The 27,012-nt window shown below is 43.2% G+C and overlaps 1 protein-coding gene across 15 annotated transcripts in view; it reads left to right on the top strand.

Moving 5' to 3' along the window:
• The window catches only part of LOC121570388 (calcium/calmodulin-dependent protein kinase type II subunit gamma), a 127,815-nt gene that overhangs the window by 37,780 nt on the left and 63,023 nt on the right, over positions 1 to 27,012 (top strand). For all 15 annotated transcript variants that reach the window (XM_041881861.2, XM_041881848.2, XM_041881883.2 and 12 more), the window contains exons 3-5: positions 11,830 to 11,889; positions 20,818 to 20,872; positions 23,708 to 23,773. In XM_041881861.2, the coding sequence (XP_041737795.1) occupies positions 11,830 to 11,889; positions 20,818 to 20,872; positions 23,708 to 23,773 (181 nt within the window). The remainder of the gene's footprint in view (positions 1 to 11,829; positions 11,890 to 20,817; positions 20,873 to 23,707; positions 23,774 to 27,012) is intronic.

Raw genomic sequence — 27,012 nt, 5'->3', positions numbered from 1 at the left:
AGTGTGTGTGAATGAATGAATGCCCTTCAGGATGCAATGAGGAGGGAGGGACGTTGAGTTTGGCTTCTGTCAAGGTGACCCTGTCATGTGATTGGACAGCGCAGTATGTCGTGTCTGGTATTTGAAGGCCAGTTAGGCTGCCAGTGATTTGTGTGGAGGTTGACTGTGTCACTGTTTGACTGTATTCCCATGTGTTTCTGCATGCTTCTACCCAATTCTACTGCCTGAGAAGCAGAATCAGGAAGGCATCCACAACACTACTTCACCAGTGTTGTTGTTGCTGTATTGCTGCTGCTGTGTATTTCTCTATGCTGGAGTCTCAAAGTCTTAATGAAGGTATGTAGCTGCACTTGATAGCTTGTTTCACAGATCACAGATCCTGCTAATGAGCTCAGAGGGAATGGATTTTCTCTCCCAGTCAGCAATTACTTACAGATGCTAAGGAGCAAATAGTCTGAGCCTCGGGGTTGCAGGAAGATTAGTATGGTGTAGTCTGGATAGAGGGTCAGCCAGGGCAGCAGGGCTAAAATGATAGGGTTAACCTAGCCTTGATACGCTCCGGCTTTCAACCTCAATGGATAATATCTGTCAGAGTAGTGGAGCCACTTGGCTTGCTATATCTGAGTCACTGTTTGTTTCATAATCTCTCCTAGCCAGACCGACCATGTCTGAGCATGTTGAGCAGACGCCACATTAAGGCAATATCTATGAAAAATGTTTGGTTTTTGGACTCTTATTGCAAAATAATTGTCCAGCAAGCTCACCAAACTGGAGATTTAGAAGCAAACTGGGGAAGAGATAGTTCTGTAATGCACAACTCCAACCAGTATCACAGCTAACCCTGACTCCATGCATACCTGCGGTGTACCACTTAAATGTGGTGCTGTATGGCTCAGTTGGTAGCGTCAGGATTGTGCGTTCAATTTCCGGGGCCACCCATACGTAAAAGGTATTCATACATGACTGTTTTTTTAAACCTTTATTCAACTAGGCAAGTCAGTTAAGAACAAATTCTTATTTACAATGACGGCCTACACCGGCCAAACCCAGACAACGCTGGGCCAATTGTGCGCCGCCCTATGGGACTCCCAATCACGGCCGGTTGTGATACAGCCTGGAATTGAACCAGGGGGTCTGTAGTGACGCCTCAAGCACTGATATGTGGTGCCTTAGACCGCTGCGCCACTCGGGAGTGTAAATCACTTTGGATTAAAGTGTCTTCTAAATGGCATATATTATATAACTATATTATTGAATTATTATTATTATATTAAATAGGCACTGATAAATGATTGGTAAGAAGTCCTACAGTTTGAATCCCTGTAATGGGAAGGGACTGAAATAAAAAGGTTTCTACACGGCTCCCTGCAGTAGCAACACACACAAACCATTACTACTTGTTGAATTGGAGCAAGGATAGAGAACTGTGTGTGTGAAGCGTATGCGCATTCCCCCGTTTGTGTTCCCTTGCTCTGCGAGAAGCGTCAGTTCTTTGATCACAGATACAACTCATTCTCAGGGTAGGATTACAAAGTGGCAGTGAGCTTCCCATATGCCACAGATAACTCTCACTCTTCACTACGTTCTTTTCTCCTTCTCAGACAAGCATATTTATTAAAAGTGAAATCAAAGCATACTGTCGACATAACCAATCCTTCTTAGGGCTTGAAACAGTATGTTCTTTCTCTGCTGATGGAACATAATCAGTCTGTAAAAATAGGGATATATTTGTTTACTTTAATTGATGGTCATAATAGAGGGTTACTTATGTTGTTTTGCACCCAGAATATGATGGCAGGCAATGTCATTGATTGCAAACCAACTGCCTCTGCCGATTACTGAATTCACAAGGGCTCGCTCTACATTCAAGATCACGTTTGTCTAAGCCCCACACCCACCATTGTCTCTTCTCCATGCACGTTTGCCTAAACCCCACACCCACCATTGTCTTTTCTCCATGACCTCTCATCTCTTACCGACTTATTTTCCTCAAAAAACCTGATCTCAATGCCCTTGATAGGTCAAAGCATTATAGTGTAAATACATTTATCTCTAGGGGTGCATCTAAATAGTCTGAAGTAGCTTCCTCGCTTTGTCTCCTTCCCTTCATCTGCATTGTTGAAGAAATGAGATGAGGAGCAGAAGCCACTGAGCAATTGAGATGCACTCCAGTTATTTTTCCAAGGAATGGTCATGAAACAAAGCAAATGAGAAAAGTACACTATTCTGAACTATTGGAATGCTTCCAAAGAGGTGACGAGAACAACACTAAACAGTGGAGCCTATGACATCATGGCATGGATGGTCCAGTGTTAGAGAGCAGCACTTATCCCAATTGGGTTTTCAAGATGGCCGACAGTGAGGCACATTATTTATTTATCCATCCATCTCATCTGGGAGGTCTACACAGAGAGACAGAGAGCAAGATGGATGGAGCGCCCTTCAGTCTACTGCAGTCACTTACTTATGTCTGGAAGAAAGAAAGTGAACCATTCTTGACCAAACTCCTCTTTCTGTTAGGGTTTAAGTTGGCCTCCCTTGGTAGTTTAGCCTTGGTAGCTTTAGTGCGTGCTTAGAACTCCCACTAGTCAAGTTGAGCTGTCATAATGTATGACATAATAGACAGACACCTGTGAATAGAACTGACCAAGAAGTCCACCCAACATTTCCATAATTTATGTGATGTCTTTGGGGATTTGCATGCTAGCTGCTTTCATTAGGTTATGTCGAGAAAAAAAATAAAAAAATCATGGTGTACAAGACACCTGTCTGATTCGCGCCTGTCTGAGTGGACTAATCCATTGTAGAGGTTGTGGGGATGGCACAGTCCATCACTAAGACGTGCTACTGAAATTGAACTGAAGTCAGAAGTTTACATACACTTAGGTTAGAGTCATTCAAACTTGTTTTTAAACCACTCCACACATTTCTTGTTAACAAACTATAGTTTTGGCAAGTCGGTTAAGACATTTACTTTGTGCATGACACAAGTAATTTTTCCAACAATTGTTTACAAACAGATTATTTCACTTATAATTCACTGTATCACAATTCCAGTGGGTCAGAAGTTTACATACACTAAAAAATTGTAGACCTCCACAAGTCTGGTTCATCCTTGGGAGCAATTTCCAAATGCCTGAAGGTACCACGTTCATCTGTGCAAACAATAGTACGCAAGTATAAACACCATGGGACCACGCAGCCGTCATACTGCTCAGGAAGGAGACGCGTTCTGTCTCCTAGAGATGAACGTACTTTGGTGCGAAAAGTGCAAATCAATCCCAGAACAACAGCAAAGGACCTTGTGAAGATGCTGGAGGAAACAGGTACAAAAGTATCTATATTCACAGTAAAACAAGTCCTATATATCGACATAACCTGAAAGGCCGCTCAGCAAGGAAGAAGCCACTGCTCCAAAACCGGCATAAAAAAGCCAGACTACGGTTTGCAACTGCACATGGGGACAAAGATCGTACTTTTTTGAGAAATGTCCTCTGGTCTGATGAAAAAAATATATAACTGCTTGGCCATAATGGAAAAAGGGGGTTGCTTGCAAGCCGAAGAACACAATCCCAACCGTGAAGCACGGAGGTGGCAGCATCATGGGACTGGTGCACTTCACAAAATAGATGGGATCATGAGGAAGGAATATTATGTGGATATATTGAAGCAACATCTCAAGACATCATTCAGGAAGTTAAAGCTTGGTCGCAAATGGGTCTTCCAAATGGACAATGACCCCAAGCATACTTCCAAAGCTGTGTCAAAATGGCTTAAGGACAACAAAGTCAAGGTATTGGAGTGGCCATCACAAAGCCCTGACCTCAATCCTATAGAAAGTTTGTGGGCAGAACTGAAAAAGCGTTTGCGAGCAAGGAGGCCTACAAACCTGATTCAGTTACACCAGCTCTGTCAGGAGGAATGGGCCAAAATTCACCCAATTTATTGTGGGAAGCTTGTGGAAGGCTACCCGAAACATTTGACCCAAGTTAAACTATTTAAAAGCAATGCTACCAAATACTAATTGAGTGTATGTAAACTTCTGACCCACTGGGAATGTGATGAAAGAAATAAAAGCTGAACTAAATTCTTCTCTCTACTATTATTCTGACATTACACATTCTTAAAATAAAGTGGTGATCCTAACTGGGATTAAATATCAGGAATTGTGAAAAACTGAGTTTAAATGTATTTGGCTAAGGTGTATATAGACTTCAACTGTATATGATATGTATGTGCTACTGCTCGACTAAAAAAATCTTGGTCGACCAACAGCCTATCTACCAAACAATTGACCAGTCGACTAATTGGGGTCAGCCCTAATTAGCAGGCTGCTTGCCTTGGTATGAGTGCAGCATGGGTTAACTGTCCTGTTGCATAACAATCACATTTTGGAACAGCGAGTACATTCTGACATCACGTGCATTAAAAAACTCACACTGGGGCGACCGTTTGAAATATTTGGAACTCATCCTTGAAAAGGTTAATATGTTTTGAAATGAATTTTGTGGGTGTGCTTGCAAGCTAAACATATAGTTAGCTAGCTTGTCAGTTGACTGTTAGCTAACAAATGACTTGTTTTGAGGATTTAAATCTGAGGCTTTAAAAGTGTACTTACACAAATATTTCAACATTCAAATGAATTGGCTAGAAAACATTTAGTTTTAGTGAATTCTGTTTTAATCCAAAAACAGACCACACCACTATTTTTGACGACATTTGAATGTTTATGCTAATGAGTTAGTGCGAGAAGCGACTGATAATTATAGCACATGTCACATATTCTATTGACGAGGTCACATTCTTTCTGTGGGCCAGCCATGTAACAAGTCAGACAGATGATTCCAGCACCTAGCCAGCCTGTTGGGATGACTGGGAGGCACCGCTTCCCAAATCCCAAATCCTGGATGGGTACAGAAGCATGAGAGGGGGATTAGGGAGGCCAGAGGCCTACTCCGTTCTGCCCTGGCGTAGTAACACACACATAACACACACATCTGTCCCTGGGAGCCTAACAGCTGGTGCCAAGGTCTGGCTGAACTTGGCCCACAATCTCTCCTCATCCAACTGTACCATCTCTTTATCTGTCATTCTATCCATCTATCTGTCCATCCAATCTGTCCATGTAGGGCTACAATGGAGCACTAGATTCAAATACTGCCCAACCACGTACGAATATGATATGAACACACACACACGTGCATTTGCATGAGACGTGCATACACCCACGCATGCACTCACTTACGCACACATACACACACACACACAGCGCCACCCCTTACTATTAGAGTAATTAACTGGACATTGATTATATTAGAGTCTGAGGCCAGGAGACTAATTTAACTAAGCGCAATAGCCTTGTGCTGCTGTGTGCTTCTACATCTGCTCTTTGGGGTTTTAGGCTGGGTTTCTGTATAAGCACTTTGTTACATCTGCTGATGTAAAAAGAGCTTTATAAATACATTTGATTGATTGATTGATTGTACATTGTTGTGTGTTCTAGTAGACAGATGGCATATATGCAGGGAGGTGTGCCCCTTTCTGTTCAATTAGGTAATTTCTGGAAAAATGTTCAGCTAGGAGAAAATATGGTCACACTTTACAATAGGGAACACATGTTGATATTGACGGATGAGATGGCACTGCCTGAATGACTGTATATGTATGTATATGTATCTTCTTTATGTATGTATATACACTATATATACAAAGTATGTGGACACCCCTTCAAATTAGTGGATTCGGCTATTTCAGCCACACCCGTTGCTGACCGGTGTATAACATCAAACACACAGCCATGCAATAACCATAGACAAACATTGGCAGTAGAATGGCCTTACTGAAGAGCTCAGTGACTTTCAACGTGGCACCGTCATAGGATGCCACCTTTCTAACAAGTCAAATTTCTGCTCTGCTAAAGCTGCCAACTGTAAGTGCTGTTATTGTGAAGTGGAAACGTCTAGGAACAACATTGGCTCAGCCGCAAAGTGGAAGGCCACACAAGCTCACAGAACAGGATCGCCGATTGCTGAAGCATGTAGCGCGTAAAAATCGTCTGTCCTCAGTTGCAACACTCACTACCGAGTTCCAAACTGGCTCTGGAAGCAACGTCAGCACAAGAACTGTTAGTCGGGAGCTTCATGAAATGGGTTTCCATGGCCGAGCAGCTGCACACAAGCCTAAGATCACCACGCGCAATGCCAAGCGTTGGCTGGTGTGGTGTGAAGCCCGCCAACATTGGACTCTGGCGCAGTTAAAACTCGTCCTCTGGAGTGATGAATCACACTTCACCATCTGGCATTCTAGACGATTCTGTGCTTTCAACTTTGTGGAAACAGTTTGGGGAAGGCCCTTTCCTGTTTCAACATGCCAATGCCCCCATGCACAAAGTGAAGTCCATACAGAAATGGTTTGTCGAGATCAGTGTGGAAGAACTTGACTGGCCTGCACAGAGACCTGACCTCAACCCCACCTTTGGGATGAATTGGAACGCTGACTGCGAGCCAGGCCTAATCGCCCAACATCAGTGCCCAACCTCACTAATGCTGTTGTGGCTGAATGGAAGCAAGTCCCTGCTGCAATGTTCAAATATCTAGTGGAAAGCCATCCCAGAAGAGTGGAGGCTGTTACAGCACAAAAGGGGGGACCAACTCCATATTAATGACCATGATTTTGGAATGAGATGTTTGACGAGCAGTTGTCCACAAACTTTTGGTCATGTTAGTTTCTATCACTCAGCATGTCCCTCTCAGACTTTGCCAAAAGCATGTCCCATATCTGCTTTACTATGACAATAACGTTACCATGCTGTGCTCACGTGCTGTGTATAGACACTCTGTTTTGCTCAGATATGCGTTCACTGTTGGCGTTCCCTACTCATTGATTGGAATGAGATGTTCGACGACCAGGTGTCCACATACTTTTGGTAATGTAGTGAATCTACCCCCAAGCCATAAGACCGCTGCTGCTACTGTCTATTATCTATCCTGTTGCCTAGTTACTTTACCCCTACCGATATGTACATACAGTATCTACCTCCATTTCCTCGTACCCCTGCACATCGACTCGGTACTGGTACCCCATGTATGTAGCCAAGTTATCATTACTCATTGTGTATTTATTCCTGGTGTTACAATTTTTTTCTTTCTTCTTCTTCTTCTATTATTATTATTATTATTATTATTATTATTTTGTCATGTTTATTGCACTCTGCATTATTGGGAAGGGCCCGTAAGTAAGCATTTCACTGTTAGTCTACACCTGTTGTTTACGAACATTTGACAATTAACATGTGATTGATTTGATGTTAGTGTTGTCACAATACCAGAATTTTGACTTTGATACCGATACACCGTTTAGTGTCACGATACTTGATACCTAAATGATACTCAATACTAAAACAACACTCGATACTGAAACGATACCACGGCAAAAAAAGAATGCTTATTAGCTAAAGTCACAGAATAACCACTGGGCTTTCTTTTTTTAAACATTGAACAATATGTTGACAACTGGTAGAACAACTAAAATATATTCTATTCTATATTCAATTTCTTTCAAAAATAAAACACAATATTAAGTAACAGAAGAATATCGAACCTTTTCCTTATGCATAACCATATCTGAGACTCAGAGAATACAAAATAATTGTACAATTGCATCTAAACTGTTTTACATATCAGGGTTAATTTGCTCATCTATGGCCATAATATTGGGTCAAATGACATTCATTAGACCTATGATTCATTATTCATTACAGCAAAAAAAAAATGTAGGTATTAAATGAATAGTTTAGTTCCAAAACGACATAAAAAGCACTTTGAAGCTAATTTCTGAAGCTTCTATATTGCATTAGTCTACACACCATGTGATGGATTTTACACAGCATACTACATTTCCCAGAGTGCATTTCAACTCCTAGGGTGCAATGCTCCACCCAGGGCTGCTGGCTGGCTAGTGGCTACTGCTAGCAAGCCCAGACAAACACGAAGTAGTCTAAATATATTGCTGTCATAACTAAGTTATGAGTGCATTTCACATTACTTTGGGTTGTAATTATATTATAATGCTCACAAAAATGTCATGCTGAATATATGTTCATGTCATTGTCACTAAAAAACTATTCAAATTTAGTTGCTGGTAGTATAACGTTACAATGCAAATGACACTGTGTTAACAAACCTCCAAACGAGCTTCAATGCCATACAACACTCCTTCCGTGGCCTCCAACTGCTCTTAAACGCTAGTAAAACTAAATGCATGCTCTTCAATCGAACGCTGCTTGCACCGCCCACCCGACTAGAATCACTACTCTCGGCAGGTCTGACTTAGAATATGTGGACAACTACAAATACCTAGGTGTCTGGTTAGACCGTAAACTCTCCTTCCAGACTCACATTAAGCATCTCCAAGTTAAATCTAGAATCGACTTCCTATTTCGCAACAAAGCCTCCTTCACTCATTCTGCTAAACATGCCCTCGTAAAACTGACTATCCTACCGATCCTTGACTTCGGCGATGTCATTTACAAAATAGCTTCCAACATGCTACTCAGCAAATTGGATGTAGTCTATCACAGTGCCATCCGTTTTGTCACCAAAGCCCCATATACTACCCACCATTGTGACCTGTACGCTCTCGTTGGCTGGCCCTCACTACATATTCGTCGCCAAACCCACTGGCTCCAGGTCATCTATAAATCACTTCTAGGCAAATCCCGCCTTATCTTAGATCATTGGTCACTATAGCAACACCCACCCGTAGTATGCGTTCCAGCAGGTATATCTCACTGGTCATCCCCAAAGCCAACACCTCCTTTGGCCGCCATTCCTTCCAGTTTTCTGCTGCAAATGACTGGAACGAACTGCAAAAATCTCTGAAGCTGGAGACTCTGATCTCCCTCACTAACTTTAAGCATCAGTTGTCAGAGCACCTTACCGATCACTGCACCTGTACACAGTCCATCTGTAATTAGCCCACCCAACTACCTCATCCCCATATTGTTATTTACATTGTTATTTATTTTGCTTATTTGCACCCCAGTATCTCTATTTGCACATCATCTTCTGCACATCTATCACTCCAGTGTTAATAATAAATTGTAATTATTTTTGCACTATGGCCTTACCTCCATAACCTACTACATTTGCACACACAATAGATTTTCTATTGTGTTATTGACTGTACGTTTTGTTTATTCCATATGTAACTCTGTGTTGTTGTTGTTTTTACCGCACTGCTTTGCTTTATCTTGGCCAGGTCGCAGTTGTAAATGAGAACTTGTTCTCAACTGGCTTACCTGGTTAAATAAAGGTGAAATAAAAATATAAAAATAAACATGTGTAAAATAGTTTTTTATGTTGTTTTGCAACTAAACCTCCCTTGCACTGCACTGCTTTGTAACACTTTTTGCCTAGTTTATTCGGTGGACTGGCCCTCATCATCTGCTCTGTAAGCAAAGTATTCCCATAGTTAGCTTCTGGAGCCAGTTTTGTCAACAAGCTGTGGGCGTGGAGGTACAGTGGGGGAAAAAAGTATTTAGTCAGCCACCAATTGTGCAGGTTCTCCCACTTAAAAAGATGAGAGAGGCCTGTAATTTTCATCATAGGTACACGTCAACTATGACAGTCAAAATGAGGAAAGAAATTCCAGAAAATCACATTGTAGGATTTTTTATGAATTTATTTGCAAATTATGGTGGAAAATAAGTATTTGGTCAATAACAAAAGTTTCTCAATACTTTGTTATATACCCTTTGTTGGCAATGACACAGGTCAAACGTTTCTGTAAGTCTTCACAAGGTTTTCACACACTGTTGCTGGTATTTTGGCCCATTCCTCCATGCAGATCTCCTCTAGAGCAGTGATGTTTTGGGGCTGTCGCTGGGCAACACGGACTTTCAACTCCCTCCAAAGATTTTCTATGGGGTTGAGATCTGGAGACTGGCTAGGCCACTCCAGGACCTTGAAATGCTTCTTACGAAGCCACTCCTTCGTTGCCCGGGCGTTGTGCTTGGGATCATTGTCATGCTGAAAGACCCAGCCACGTTTCATCTTCAATGCCCTTGCTGATGGAAGGAGGTTTTCACTCAAAATCTCACGATACATGGCCCCATTCATTCTTTCCTTTACACGGATCAGTCATCCTGGTCCCTTTGCAGAAAAACAGCCCCAAAGCATGATGTTTCCACCCCCATGCTTCACAGTAGGTATGGTGTTCTTTGGATGCAACTCAGCATTCTTTGTCCTCCAAACACGACGAGTTTAGTTTTTACCAAAAAGTAATATTTTGGTTTCATCTGACCATATGACATTCTCCCAATCCTCTTCTGGATCATCCAAATGCACTCTAGCAAACTTCAGACGGGCCTGGACATGTACTGGCTTAAGCAGGGGGACACGTCTGGCACTGCAGGATTTGAGTCCCTGGCGGCGTAGTGTGTTACTGATGGTAGGCTTTGTTACTTTGGTCCCAGCTCTCTGCAGGTCATTCACTAGGTCCCCCCGTGTGGTTCTGGGATTCGTTCTTGTGATCATTTTGACCCCACGGGGTGAGATCTTGCGTGGAGCCCCAGATCGAGGGAGATTATCAGTGGTCTTGTATGTCTTCCATTTCCTAATAATTGCTCCCACAGTTGATTTCTTCAAACCAAGCTGCTTACCTATTGCAGATTCAGTCTTCCCAGCCTGGTGCAGGTCTACAATTTTGTTTCTAGTGTCCTTTGACAGCTCTTTGGTCTTGGCCATAGTGGAGTTTGGAGTGTGACTGTTTGAGGTTGTGGACAGGTGTCTTTTATACTGATAACAAGTTCAAACAGGTGCCATTAATACAGGTAACGAGTGGAGGACAGAGGAGCCTCTTAAAGAAGAAGTTACAGGTCTGTGAGAGCCAGAAATCTTGCTTGTTTGTAGGTGACCAAATACTTATTTTCCACCATAATTTGCAAATAAATTCATAAAAAATCCTACAATGTGATTTTCTGGATTATTTTTTCTCAATTTGTCTGTCATAGTTGAGGTGTACCTATGATGAAAATTACAGGCCTCTCTCATCTTTTTAAGTGGGAGAACTTGCACAATTGGTGGCTGACTAAATACTTTTTTTCCCCACTGTATGCTGTCTGCATTTTCTCTCTCCTCTCACTTGCTTCTCAAAGTGGCTCCCGCTGTGCCAGTTGCTCAAGCCACTAGCCTGGCTAGCTTACTACTGCCCCCTTGAGAAGATTCAGAAAAATTACTAGACAGACTCGATCCTCTCAATCCGTATATGACGCGAGAGACATTTGACAGAGGTACAGAAAGTAACAAACATCCTATTACCAAACCGGTTTTCATGTTCTAGTATCGAAAAATTACAGACGTTTCACTATACAGTGCAACACGTATACATGTACAGTACCTGTCAAAAGTTTGGACACAACTACTCATTCAAGGGTTTTTCTTTATTTTTACTATTTTCCACATTGTTGCCTTAACAAGCAACATTTGAAATGTTCTACCCTCTTGTGGCTTTGAGTCAGTGACTCTTATCACGCAGTGAATTTTTTAACTATGAAATAACACATATGGAATCATGTAGTGACCAAAAAAGTGTTAAACAAATCAAAATATATTTTAGATTTTAGATTCTTCAAAGTAGCCACCCTTTGCCTTGATGACAGCTTTGCATACTCTTGGCATTCTGTCAACCAGCTTCATTTATTTATTTCACTATTATTCTTTTTTATTTGTTTTTATAAAAATGTTAAAGACTGATCCTGCAGAATATCGACTTAACAACAGAAAAAGTGTGTTTATGTTTTGACACGTTTCCTTTTCCTCTCCTCCTCAGATCATCAAAAACTGGAACGAGAGGCCCGCATCTGTCGCCTGCTTAAACACCCCAACATAGGTGAGTGGCCCCTACTTACCATAGTAGGCTAAATAAAAGTGTGTCTGTATGATAACCTACCTGACAGGACGAAACCGAGGCGACATCGTTTTGTCTAGTTGGTGAGCTGGCTAACATGATAGCGGTTATTCATGCTCGGCTGGTTGCCTAGCAACATGCGAAGTCTCTTGCTGTACATTTGACCGCTGACAAAATCTTGTTGGCTGTCCAGAGGAAATAAATTGATTTGAGTGGTTAAATTCTGCCCACATTTCAGCCATTTGTTTTGAAGAGCATTGAGGTTGTGTTAAATGGTGTCACAGCAGCACTTCATGGAAGAGAGTTAGGGTGTAGGAAAATGGAGCCAGCCAATTAACTGATACCCACTGGTGTGGGCCATTTGCATGGTGTGACTGGTGTGTGGGAGCCACGGAATTGAGGAGCCAACCCACCAACGCATGCAAACTCAGGGAAATGACACAGTCGTCACCTTGCCTCACACTACAAGCCAGCCTCTCCCTCCACTACAAGTGAATGTGCGACATGCATGCAGGTGTGTGTTTGTGCGAGCGTGTGTGCGTATGTGAGATAGGTATGACAATAATGTATATTAGTGAGATTGGTGTTAGTGGTGAACTGTGTGGCTGCTGACGGGGGCACTGTGTGTGTGTGTGTGCAGGTGGGTGGGTGGGAGCAGGCAGCAGCAAGCAGGCATGTAATTACACTTTCAAAGCCACAGAGAGAAAGGGGTGGGTAGAGAGGGAGAGAGGACCGGATACACGGAGGGAGGAGAGAAGAGTACATAGCACAGCATGAATCCATCTTCTACTACTGCCATCGATGCTCTTCACCCAGTCACAACTTCAAACTACACACAGGCAAGCACCTACTTTTCCTTTCTCTCTTCCTTCCCTTTGCATTTTCTCCTTACTTTTGCTTTCACTTGCTTCTTGTTTCTGTCTTCTGCATTCACCTCTTTGCTTTTCCCTCCTCTTTCTGCTCTCCCTCTCTCTGCTTCTCTCTGTTCTCCAGCGGCATCTCATTCTGGTCCACCTGCCTTCCCCATCTGTCTCTCACCTCTCCCCTTCTCTCTTTCCCTCTCTCTCTCCCTGTCCCAGATTGTTCTCTGTCCCCTAAGGCACACTCCTTCTCTCTCTCCCTCCCCTCACCTCACCTCTCTGTCAAAGGTATAGTCAAAGGGACAGATTGTCATGTTTTCTGCTTGGACTGCAGATAAACTCCTAACAAAGGGAGCAATTGAGAGAGAAAGGAGAGAGATGGGAATGGAGGGAGGAATGGAGTGCACACGAGTGCTCTGCCGCTGGGCAGGCTAGTTCATTCCAACACACACACAAACACACACACAGACATACACACACACAGACAGACAGACACACAGACACTGACTCTCTTCCCCCTCACTGTAGCATCTTAGCTCTCTTTCTCTCTCTTTCTGCGCTCATAAACACACAAGTGACAGACAGTGCAGACATGATTCACCTACCCTTGGCATGTACTGTTGGCCATCTTGTCACACCTCACTATACACACACTCACACACATATACAGTACATGCACACACTTACGCATGCACACATTGACTCACACAAACACACATCCTGTATGGTTGCTCACCATTATGTGCCTTGAGCAATATAGATGATGTGTTGAAGCATAAGTGCCTGAGCATTGGAGCAAACGGAGCAGCTGCATCCCCACTTTGAAAATTGGGGTGCAAATGTTTTATCATGATCCATTGGGTAATTTGTCATTTTCTATGATTAGTAATGTTTTGAACTAGACTGTATTAAAATAGATATGCCCATTTTATATATAACAAATTGCGTTTTGCCCCCTCTCCCATGTTGCCTCAAGATGAATGGATTTGCCCACTTGAAAGTTTTGCTTCCCTACCGCACCACTGTTATGCTTCAGTGCAGTTAGAAAGCACTGGTGTTTAAAATGAAAAGGCACCTGCAAAATAAAATGGTTTATCTATTTTGTTGTGCTGTTACATTTGTGTCGTTGTTTCATGTCCAATGCACTCAGAGTGTTGTTACATATCATTTGAGAGGCGTGCACCACGTGCAAGTTTTGTCATTTCACTTTGCCTTTAAGAGGCATGATGAGCACGGGCATGTCTGATTAGGCTTTGCTGTATCGCAGCCTCTGGGAGAATCTCAATTGCTCGTGTCCTCTCTCCTCACCTCCTTCTCAAAACCCATTGGAGGAGAAGTTCAGAGGGGAGGGACCTCTGGCTTTCTCATCCAATGGGTTTTGAGAAGGAGAGAGGATGCGAGGAGTATGCAATTTGGATTCTCCCACTGACTCAGAGTAGCCTTCCATAAGCCTACCAAAGGTTGCACCTTTGCAGAAAACCGCATGTCCGGTAGCTCGCAGGCTGTCAATTAGTAGCTTGCAAGTAGATACTGAGAAATAATCAGTAGGCCTAATATTAAAAGATTAAATCTGTGAAATAGGCATTGAAAACCATTCTGCATTTTTGCGTTCTATTTTCCAAACATCGATCGGTTAAATCACAGTGTTAAAATGTTTTCCTTCAGTTACAAAAGTAACAGTCCTGGCAGAGCCCCATATGCTTACAATGTAGCCAAGCTGTGTCTGTATGCGACTATGAGCAAAATAAAAAAGAACAGGATTTGTGTACCTTGATAAAACAGCTCTGCTTTGCTTAGTAAGTAATATTGACCAAATAAGCCATTTCTACCCTTGTTGCATCAAATATGTATGCTGCCCGGACAAGTTTTAAACATTTTCATTTTCAGAGCTTCAAACCAAAAAAAGTCCATGGAAGTATGGGCGTGAGTCTCTTTAACCAGAGATCAATTATTTTTCAAATACTGTAAACTATTTGGTGGAATGTGCTTTGAAATGTTTGTTTTTTAATCTTGATGACAACGTTAAATTGCTTTGACTTTAGTGTTCCATAGGCCTACATGTGCATTTGCGGGGCACAACAAAAAAGAAACCAAGCCAAGCATCACGCAGGCCTACAGAAATAAATAGCTATAATAAATGATCTAACTGGTCGGACACACAAACTACATTCCTTGCTTTATGACAACAGTTTTATCACAAATTTAATTGAAGTAAGTAATAATGTGTTCCAACAAGGAGAATAATTGTGTTTATTTTACGCTTAGGCTACTTTGCGCACTGCTAGTGCCATTTAGAATTGGTTAGCCTAGGGCTAAGCTATAACCCCCCTAAGCATAGATAGGTTCCACACTGAACATACGCAAAAACATTAGTTTGATAAAGACATGAGTGTATTTTCATCAGACTCATTAAGCCTAATCACCAAACAGATGTTGTGGCTGTAATTCATCACCATGCAGAGTTCAATATGGAATTGTCCATTTAGAAAATTCCAAAGAGCAGGCAGAGTAAACTAAATCGAATGCCTGTATATTGAAAAGAAGACAGATTATGGTTTGTAACCCAGAAAAAAATATTTCAACTCGCCCAATTGAGCCCCCTTTCAAATGATCATGCTTTGAGAATAACATTGCGAGGTGCGCATCACTTCTCACTGCCAACATTTTCATTTGAAAAAAGTATCTATTTTATTTGATTCTGTTATATTATCAGGGCTGAAAGTAAGGCGGTACGGTCTGTTACGGCGTCCCGGCAAAATAAATAGTGGGGGTACACCATACCGGTAAACTGTAGGTTATTACACCATTATTTATCATTACCATACGTCAGAGGCATTAAAAATTAGCGAATGGACTGGAAAACAGGTGGTAGGCCTATAGCCTACAATCCAATATGCAATGTGGTTTGATGAGAACACTCACATTTTGCCAAGGCCGTGTGGCCGACACCGAGACGCACGCGGACAGCAGTGGACACATACATTCTGTCCTAATGACAATCACCAAATGTCATTACACTTTTTGGTGTTTTGTGTAACAGATGTCTCTTTCAATTCACCACTGTTTGGAGGCTAGAAATATGTTGTGAGTGGATGAATGTGTCTGGGTAGCCTAGTAAAGGAGCCCTTTGAAGTGATTGTTTGACAATCAGATGAAACATCATGACTGGTTGTGTTTATGCCACAATTAAAGGTAATCCGCCCATATAGCTGGATTAGGCAGCCGCCAAGTGCGGCAGTTTGACGAAGGCGGCATTTTCCGAGCTAAACTGACCAAGACGCACCTCCAACAACACATAACACCTCACATTATTCTGCTCAAAAACAATGATAACTTCTCTCACCCAGTGGCATGACGGCTATTTAGGCTGAATCCGCCCCATGATAAGCAGTGCCCACTTTGCCAAAGGCAGGGGCGCAAAATATTTAGCTCCATGCCCAGTGCGCTTCTCCAGGGTGCTGTTGGAGAGACTCAGCGCTTTGGCGCTACACCATGCTCCATCAAATTCATTTAGCCAAACATAAATTACAGTGGCTTGCGAAAGTATTCATCCCCCTTGGCATTTTTCCTATTTTGTTGCCTTACAACCTGGAATTAAAATTGATTTTTGGGGGGGGTTTGTATCATTTCATTTACACAACATGCCTACCACTTTGAAGATGCAGAATATTTTTTCTTGTGAAACAAACAAGAAGAAATAAGACCCCAAAAAAAAGACTTGAGCGTGCATAACTATTCACCCCCCCCACCCCCCCACCCCCACCCCAAAGTCAATACTTTGTAGAGCCACCTTTTGCAGCAATTACAGCTGCAAGTCTCTTGGGGTACGTCTCTATAAGCTTGGCACATCTAGCCACTGGGATTTTTGCCCATTCTTCAAGGCAAAACTGCTCCAGCTCCTTAGAGTTGGATGGGTTCCGCTGGTGTACAGCAATCTTTAAGTCATACCACAGATTCTCAATTGGATAGAGGTCTGGGCTTTGACTAGGCCATTCCAAGACATTTAAATGTTTCCCCTTAAACCACTCGAGTGTTGCTTTAGCAGTATGCTTAGGGTCATTGTCCTGCTGGAAGGTGAACCTCCGTCCCAGTCTCAAATCTCTGGAAGACTGAAACAGGTTTCCCTCAAGAATTTTCCTGTATTTAATGCCATCCATCATTCCTTCAATTCTGACCAGTTTCCCAGTCCCTGCCGATGAAAAACATGGTGTTCTCGGGGTGATGAGAGGTGTTGGGTTTGCGCCAGACATAGAGTTTTCCTTGATGGCCAAAAAGCTCAATTTTTGTCTCATCTGACCAGAGTACCTTCTTCCATATGTTTGGGGAGTCTCCCACATGCCTTTTGCTGTTTGCTAATTTTTTTCTTTAAGCAATGGTTTTTTCTGGCCACTCTTCCGTAAAGCCCAGCTCTGTATAGTGTACGGCTTAAAGTGGTCCTATGGACAGATACTCCAATCTCCGCTGTGGTGCTTTGCAGCTCCTTCAGGGTTATATTTGGTCTCTTTGTTGCCTCTCTGATTAATGTCCTCCTTGCCTGGTCCGTGAGGTTTGGTGGGTGGCCCTCTCTTGGCAGGTTTGTTGTGGTGCCATATTCTTTCCATTTTTTAAATAATGGATTTAATGGTGCTCCGTGGGATGTTCAAAGTTTCTGATATTTGTTACTATAACCCAACCCTGATCTGTACTTCTCCACAACTTTGTCCCTGACCTGTTTGGAGAGCTCCTTGGTCTTCATGATGCTGCTTGCTTGGTGGTGCCCCTTGTTTAGTGGTGTTGCAGACTCTGGGGCCTTTCAGAACAGGTGTATATATACTGAGATCAAGTGACACTTAAATAAAGTCCACCTGTGTGCAATCTAACTAATTATGTGACTTCTGAAGGTAATTGGTTGCACCAGATCTTATTTAGGGGCTTCATAGCAAAGGGGGTGAATACATATGCACGCACCACTTTTCCGTTATTGTATTTCTTATAATTGTTTTGAAACAAGTAATTTTTTTCATTTCACTTCATGAATTTTGACTATTTTGTGTATGTCCATTACATGAAATCCAAATAAAAATCCATTTAAATGACAGGAAGTAATGCAACAATATAGGAAAAACACCAAGGTGGATGAATACTTTTGCAAGGCACTGTATGTAGCCTATGGTAGAAAGAGTAGTACACTATGTGGCTTTTTTGTAGCCCATAGACTGGAGACCAAATGTATTACAATGTCATGAGACAGACACTTTTTCAATCATTAACTGATTAATGAGGAGAGAGAATGCAGGAGAAAGTCAACTAAAAAGGCAAGCGGGCTTTGGAGTGACTGTGTCATAATCAAACAGAGGTGGACAGCAAATGGTGCTGAAAGTAATACATTTCAACAATTGTCTTCATTTAAATTCTACTTAACTAACAACAAGAGGGCTTTGTTGGAGCCTATTTCTTCCTATTCAAAATAATTAAGAGGTCGGCCTACCTGTTTGACAGATGCAATTATGCTATCCATAGATTTGTCGGTTTTGCCAAATCTTCCAATACTGTCACCATGCACTCCTTAAATACATCTATGTCTGGGAAGGGCTTGGTGTGTTCGGTTAAAACCAGGGCTCAAATTGAGTGAGGGTATGCCATACACTTTGGTAAAGAAAATGGCAAAAATGGATACCTATTGCTAACTTTATATATATATATATATTTAAGAATACAGATAATATAAAGCGTTCTATAACAATGCATAACTCCATGATGCCTTGTGCTATAAACAAGCTTTAAAACGCCCACACAAGATGTGACTCTAATGCGTATGGGGATAAATTGATTTGTCTCTATGACATTCTGAAGCTGAGCTGCAGCCTTCAAAATTGGAGGAGACATAAAATTGTCTTTGATATTCTGTCCCTATTAATTTAGCTTTTTACTTTCTGAAGAGAGAAGATGTTTAAACCCAGGCAGCTTTTAGGGAAGCACTTTTGTTGTTGGGTTAAGCAATGGATGAGTAGCAGGCAGTTGATGCAAACGTTTTTCTGCATCGGTCGAGCCTCTGTCTGGGTGGAAAGGTAATTTTTGAAAGTACCATGCTTTGCAAACAGCAACCGTTTCATTGGAAACAAGATACTCTGGTTTGACATTGGAGAAATATTGGGTTTTCATTTAATAGAGACATTGGTGATTTTATCAGTGTAATCAGATTGAAAATATTAGGATATGATATTGACATTGACATTGAACTGATTATATAGCCTACTAACCAGATGTGTAAAAAATGGTGTTTAGACCTATGATTTGGGCTGCTATTATGTTCTGTTCTGCTGACTATTAGGTGAGAAAAAAATTGGCAAACCTATTACTGCCACGCCTAATTCCCGCTCCCCCGCTCCAGCGCTCGACGTCGCTGATCTACTAATCACTGGTCTGGCAACCATCATTACACACAGCTGGACCTCATCATCACCTTGATTACTCTCCCTTTATTTAGCCCTCAGTAGCCTCAGTCATCAGGCAGTGTTGGTTTTGTCACATTCAGTACGCTTCTCCTGTTTTGTTTATCTGCCTTTTTCTTATGATTAAACTCACCTTCTGCACCTGCTTCCTGACTCCCAGCGTATATGTTATAATTGCTGACCCCTGCTGTACACTATTCTAGTTCAGTGGGGATAGGAGGGGGGTGGCAACTTTTGTCTCGCCAAGGGCGGCAGAACGCCCAGGGCCGGGACTGTTAGGTCCATAAATGTTATTGATGCACACGTGTGCATATATAGGAGGTCCCGTACTGGGAAGAAATTAAATCTACTTTCACCCCTGTAGATTATATCATGTTTTTTTACAATAAAATAGGTGTGCCTTGACTGTGATAAATGCTCGGGAAATAAGAGTGTCTTGTCTGCTAAATTAACAAAACAAGGCTATGCCATTGCACAGCCATAGGCTTCTATGAGCAAGTGCCACTGCTGAGTTTACTGCCTTTTTGAAGATTGTGTTTCCCGATAAAATATAACCAGTTGATACTATGGTATTAAGTGGCACTTGTTTTGTTATTGACTGAATATACAGTATATAGGGCAATTTTTCAATTAGGATTTGTTCTCTGTAATGGTTATGATAAATGAGGCATTATTGCGGACTGTTGGCAGGACCAAAGAAAATTAGTTGTGTTCTGTTCATAAATATGGATTCCCCCTGTAAAGAAATAGTGTAGAATTGCAGAAAATTGTTTTTAAATGTTTATACTATTTTAATTATATATTTTTTTGCCCCCCACCTTTAGACAAAGTCAGGTGCCCATGTGTTGAGGGACATGTCACTAATCCCCTGTGCTTTGAGTGGAGTTAGCATTTTCCCAGTTTAAATCCTGGTATTCCGTGGTAAGCACAGAAGCTCCCAACCAGGATGGGGACCCCTTTGTTCCCACAGAGGCAAAGCCAGGCATGGGTGTGTGTGTGTGTTGCGATGGGGTGTGTCTGTGTGTGTCGTTGGGATGGGAAGTGTGTTTGTTGTTGGGATGGGATGTGTATGATGGCCGAAGCAGCTGGATGTTCTGAGCACATTGCTCCATACATCATTGTGAGGTGTTACACACATGCACATACACTCCCATGCAATCACACATACAGTACATTCAAACTACATCTCTTATGCCACACAGACCACATGCCAACACATACTGTGCCTTATACTGTCCACTGAAGACCGTGAACAGACATGCTACAGGACCTGTGGCAGTGCAATACTACTCACTAATGAATGAACCCACTGACACCTGCTGATGTCACCTCCTACCTAGAAGGAGCTTCACTTCCACAGCCAGAGGCTACAGGTGATTGAGCAAGTGTGTGTGTGTGTCCATGCGAATCTCACATCTCGCTTTCCACAAACTATAGGTCACAACGTGACACAAACGAGCTCTCACTGTCCTAAGTGCGTCCCTGGGGCTCAGGGGGGAAGCAGAGGAGGAATTGGCGAGGCGAGAGATAAGGGGATAAGATCTGTGTGCGTGTTGACTGTTCTTTAACTTTCTCTCTATTTCTCTGTCTGTCTGGCTGTTTGTCTGTCTGTCCCACAGTACGACTACACGAAAGTATCTCAGAGGAAGGCTTCCATTACCTCGTCTTTGACCTGTGAGTATACTGATACCTGTCAGCCAGTCCCACTGCTCTCTCTGGCCCATGTACTCTCACAACTCTCATACTTAAAGGTGCTTATAATGATTACATATAGCCATTACATGTGGCCTATGCAGCAATCAAAGCCACATGTTATTCTCTGGTGTTATAAGTCTGCTAAATGACGATATGTTATCATTAATACATCCAATACCCAAAACCATCAGAAATGCTCCTTTGTTTAGTTTCAGTAATACATCGTTTGTTATTGTACTCCAGAGGCTGTGATAGTGTGTATGGTTATCAGCAGGTCAAGTGGTGTAGACTGAGAGTCCTTTGTAGAGCACAGTCTAGTGCAGGTGTGTCAAACAAACGGCCCGGGGGGTCCAATCCAGCCTGTGGGTGGTTTACGTAAAAAAATTAATATATATATACAGTACCAGTAAGGCTGAACGATTTTGGAAAATAATCTAATTGCGATTTTTTGCCCCCAATATTGCGATTGCGATTTAATATGCGATTTAATTTATTTATCCTTTTTCCCCTACAAAACATAATGAATGATTTAAATATGACCAACACAATAGTATATACATTTAGTGTGAAATGTTCTTTCCCATAGGCTGGGTCTATTTGTTAGAATTAAATTCAAACATGTATGACTTGAAATAAATGACATTTTTATTGAACTGCTCATTACAGAAACATCTGTGGCTTTGCCACTGTGCATTTAAATAATTTAAACAAAGGCATGAACTTTGTAAACACTGTGTGCAAAAGGTACAGTCTTAAGAAAAAATAATTTTAAATTGTATGTATCTTACTGCTCCCAAGTCAGTAACATTTCACACAACTGAAACAAGGAATTTGCTTTGAAAATATTTTGTAAAATCAAAGTAAATAAAGTTATAAATAAAAAATGAGAAATGCACTTTTAATTTAGACAAACTATTTTTTATAAACGATTTGAATATTATAATATAAAATAGATGAGCCTCACTTATCTCAAGTACACAACAATAACACACCACACAGACTAAAGTTCACTACGAGTATGGCACTGCCAGCCATACTTATCCAACAGTTCTGATCAATAAAATGGACTGTAAGACTCTGGTACGGCTCAGCTGTGCGGCTTGACCACATATCAGTAGTGCTAGCAAAAAACTCCACCGTTTTAAGTTCCGCGGCGACTTTCTCTTTGCACTTTTTGTACAGCTCCGGTATGGCAGTCTGACTGAAGTATGTGCGGGAGGGTATACTGTAACGTTTATCAAGCGTATGTATTAATGCCATGAACCCAGGCTTGGTCACCGTGCTGAGAGGCATCATATCTTTGGCTATGAACTCGGTTATTGTCCGAGTGATTTCTCCGTGCCGTTTTGAATTACGTTCATACGGAGTGACACTTTCGAACATTTCTGTCAGTGATCCCTGTCTTGAGGTATTTGGCTTGTCTCGCGCACTGATGCTCGGCATTTTGGTCATACAACTGTCATGCATTGATTTGTGGTATTTTTTTAAGTGCTGAAACAGGTTTGTAGTGTTACCCCGTGAAGTAGCAATCGGAGCACGGCATGCTCTGCACAACACCTGACGCTGCTCAGCATCTTCTTTTTTAAAACCAAAATAGTTCCACACCACCGACGTGCTGTTCCTCTTCGATATTAAAGTATCAGCTGTGTCAGTTTCTGACTGTTCCGTCGAGCAAGAGGCCATTGCGCTGGACAGCATGAAAAGTCGCGTCACGTGACCACCTCAAATCGCGCACGTTGCGATTAGAAAATCGCGTTCAGTCAAATCGCGATATTATCGCGAATGCAATTAATCGTTCAGCCCTAAGTACCAGTCAAAAGTTTGGACACACCAACTCACTCCAGGGTTTTTCTTTCTTTTTACTATTTTCTACATTATAGAATAATAGTGAAGACATCAAAACTACGAAATAACACACATGGAATCATGTAGTAACCAAAAGAGTGTTAAACAAATCAAAATGAATGTTATTCTTCAAACTAGCTACCCTTTGCCTTGATGACAGCTTTGCACCACCCCCTTTGTTCAGGGACACATTATTCAATTTCTGTTAGTCACATGTCTGTGGAACTTGTTCAGTTTATGTCTCAGTTGTTGAATCTTGTTATGTTCATACAAATATTTACACGTGTTAAGTTTGCTTAAAATAAACGCAGTTGACAGTGAGAGGACGTTTTTTTTTTTCTGAGTTATATAAAGAATTGTGGGGGGGGGGACAAAGTCAATATACTTTAAAATGACTCAAACCAAATTGAAACTGTGTATGATAATGGCCCTACATTTATACAGTTACTTGACTGTGTTTGTCCAGCTCGCTAATAATCACTGAAATTAAAAGCTAGACAGTCAGGGAGAATAGAAAATTCTAAAAACGATGGATATAGGATCATTTTTTTCTAATTTTGACCTCGTTGAAGAGCTAATGCGGCCCCCAGGGCAAAATGAGTTTGACACCCCTGGTCTAGTGGGACTGTTCTGATAGCGGGAGAGGACAGGGTGACATGTCACCACGCAGATAGCACTGTGTAACTACAGGGCATTACAGAGAGGGGTTAACACCCTAGCCCCAAGTGTTGGTAACATTCTTCCTCAACCAAAACACTTTCTTAATTACACAAAATTGTATTTTGCATAAACCATACTTTTGTGTGTGTGTGCGTGTGTGTGCGTGTGTGTTTTGTGTGTCCAGTGGAACATGCTCTCCCTGGGCTGTGTTCCCCGGTGGCTCTGGTAGACTGGATGTGTGCCATCATACCATCATGGTTCCAGACTGGTGTCCATGTGTCGACTAAGCTGTTGTTTCTCTCCTTCCAGTGTCACCGGTGGAGAGCTGTTTGAAGACATTGTTGCCAGAGAGTATTACAGTGAGGCTGATGCCAGGTGGGAACACACACCCCTGTGCACATATGCACACATATTTAAAACACACACTCCTACTATACGCACACACATACAGTACAGTGCACACTGTCATTCTACATCTGTTGCTCTGCAGCCTAAATTTGTTTAGGCTTCATTTACATTAACATTTACGTCATTTAGCAGACGCTCTTATCCAGAGCGACTTACAAATTGGTGCATTCACCCTATAGCCAGTGGGATAAGCACTTTACAATGTTTTTTTTTTTTTAGGGGGGTAGAAGGATTACTTTATCCTATCCCAGGTATTCCTTAAAGAGGTGGGGTTTCAAATGTCTCCGGAAGGTGGTGAGTGACTCCGCTGTCCTGGCGTCGTGAGGGAGCTTGTTCCACCATTGGGGTGCCAGAGCAGCGAACAGTTTTGACTGGGCTGAGCGGGAACTATGCTTCCGCAGAGGAAGGGAGCCAGCAGGCCAGAGGTGGATGAACGCAATGCCCTCGTTTGGGTGTAGGGACTGATCAGAGCCTGAAGGTACGGAGGTGCCGTTCCCCTCACAGCTCCATAGGCAAGCACCATGGTCTTGTAACAGATGCAAGCTTCAACTGGAAGCCAGTGGAGTGTGCGGAGGAGCGGGGTGACGTGAGAGAACTTGGGAAGGTTGAACACCAGACGGGCTGCGGCATTCTGGATGAGTTGTAGGGGTTTAATGGCACAGGCAGGGAGCCCAGCCAACAGCGAGTTGCAGTAATCCAGACGGGAGATGACAAGTGCCTGGATTAGGACCTGTGCCGCTTCCTGTGTAAGGCAGGGTCGTACTCTCCGAATGTTGTAGAGCATGAAACTGCAGGATCGGGTCACCGCCTTGATGTTAGCGGAGAACGACAGGGTGTTGTCCAGGGTCACGCCAAGGCTCTTCGCACTCTGGGAGGAGGACACAACGGAGTTGTCAACCGTGATGGCGAGATCATGGAACGGGCAGTCCTTCCCGGGAAGAAGAGCAGCTCCGTCTTGCCAAGGTTCAGCTTGAGGTGGTGATCCGTCATCCATACTGATATGTCTGCCAGACATGCAGAGATGCGATTCGCCACCTGGTTATCAGAAGGGGGAAAGGAGAAGATTAGTTGTGTATCGTCAGCGTAGCAATGATAGGAGAGGCCATGTGAGGATATGACAGAGCCAAGTGACTTGGTGTATAGCGAGAATAGGAGAGGGCCTAGAACTGAGCCCTGGGGGACACCACTGGTGAGAGCACGTGGTGCGGAGACAGCTTCTCGCCACGCCACTTGGTAGGGGCGACCGGTCAGGTAGGACGCAATCCAAGAGTGAGCCGCGCCGGAGATGCCCAGCTCGGAGAGGGTGGAGAGGAGGATCTGATGGTTCACAGTATCAAAGGCAGCAGACAGGTCTAGAAGGACAAGAGCAGAGGAGAGAGAGTTAGCTTTAGCAGTGCGGAGAGCCTCCGTGACACAGAGAAGAGCAGTCTCAGTTGAATGACCAGTCCTGAAACCTGACTGGTTTGGATCAAGAAGGTCATTCTGAGAGAGATAGCAAGAGAGTTGGCTAAAGACGGCACGCTCAATAGTTTTGGAAAGAAAAGAAAGAAGGGATACTGGTCTGTAGTTGTTGACATCAGAGGGATCGAGTGTTGGTTTTTTGAGAAGGGGTGCAACTCTCGCTCTCTTGAAGACGGAAGGGACATAGCCAGCGGTCAAGGATGAGTTGATCAGCGAGGTGAGGTAGGGGAGAAGGTCACCGGAGATGGTCTGGAGAAGAGAGGAGGGGATGGGGTCAAGCGGGCAGGTTGTTGGGCGGCCTGCAGTCACAAGTCGCGAGATTTTATCTGGAGAGAGAGGGGAGAAAGAAGTCAAAGCATAGGGTAGGGCAGTGTGAGCAGGACCAGCAGTGTCATTAGACTTAACAAACGAGGATCGGATGTCGTCAACCTTCTTTTCAAAGTGGTTGACAAAGTCATCCACAGAGAGGGAGGGGGGGGGGGGGGGTGAGGAGGATTCAGCAGGGAGGAGAATGTGGCAAAGAGCTTCCTAGGGTTAGAGGCAGATGCTTGGAATTTAGAGTGGTAGAAAGTGGCCTTAGCAGCAGAAACAGATGAAGAAAATGTAGAGAGGAGGGAGTGAAAAGATGCCAGGTCCGCAGGGAGTCTAGTTTTCTTCCATTTCCGCTCAGCTGCCCGGAGCTCTGTTCTGTGAGCTCGCAATGAGTCATCAAGCCACGGAGCTGGAGGGGAGGACCGAGCCGGCCGGGAGGATAGGGGACACAGAGAGTCAAAGGATGCAGAAAGGGAGGAGAGGAGGGTTGAGGAGGCAGAATCAGGAGATTGGAGGGAGAAGGATTGAGCAGAGGGAAGAGATGATAGGATGGAAGAGGAGAGAGTAGTGGGAGAGAGAGAACGAAGGTTGCGGCGGCGCATTACCATCTGTGTAGGGGCAGAGTGAGTAGTGTTGGAGGAGAGCGAGAGAGAAAAGGATACAAAGTAGTGGTCGGAGACATGGAGGGGAGTTGCAGTGAGATTAGTAGAAGAGCAGCATCTAGTAAAGATGAGGTCAAGCGAATTGCCTGCCTTGTGAGTAGGGGGGACGGTGAGAGGGTGAGGTCAAAAGAGGAGAGGAGTGGAAAGAAGGAGGCAGAGAGAAATGAGTCAAATGTAGACGTAGGGGAGGTTGAAATCCCCCCAAAACTGTGAGGGGTGAGCCATCCTCAGGAAAGGAACTTATCAAGGCGTCAAGCTCATTGATGAACTCTCCAAGGGAACCTGGAGGGCGATAGATGACAAGGATATTAAGCTTAAATGGGCTAGTGACTGTGACAGCATGGAATTCAAATGAGGAGATAGACAGATGGGTTAGGGGAAAAATTGAGAATGTCCACTTGGGAGAGATGAGGATTCCTGTGCCACCACCCCTCTGACCAGATGCTCTCGGGGGTATGCGAGAACACATGGTCAGACGAGGAGAGAGCAGTAGGAGTAGCAGTGTTTTCAGTGGTAATCCATGTTTCCGTCAGCGCCAGGAAGTCGAGGGACTGGAGGGTAGCATAGGCTGGGATGAAGTCAGCCTTGTTGGCAGCAGTACGGCAGTTCCAGAGGCTGCCTGAGACCTGGAACTCCAGGTGTGTGGTGCGTGCAGGGACCACCAGGTTAGAGAGGCAGCAGCCACGCGGTGTGAGGCGTTTGTGTAGCCTGTGCGGAGAGGAGAGAACAGGGATAGGCAGAGGCATAGTTGACAGGCTGTAGCAAATGGCT

Source organism: Coregonus clupeaformis, chromosome 1 (genome assembly GCF_020615455.1).
Source record: "Coregonus clupeaformis isolate EN_2021a chromosome 1, ASM2061545v1, whole genome shotgun sequence".
Classification (NCBI taxonomy): Eukaryota; Metazoa; Chordata; class Actinopteri; order Salmoniformes; family Salmonidae; genus Coregonus; species Coregonus clupeaformis.
Note: the sequence above shows the minus strand (reverse complement) of the source record. Positions and strands in the feature narration are given on the sequence as shown.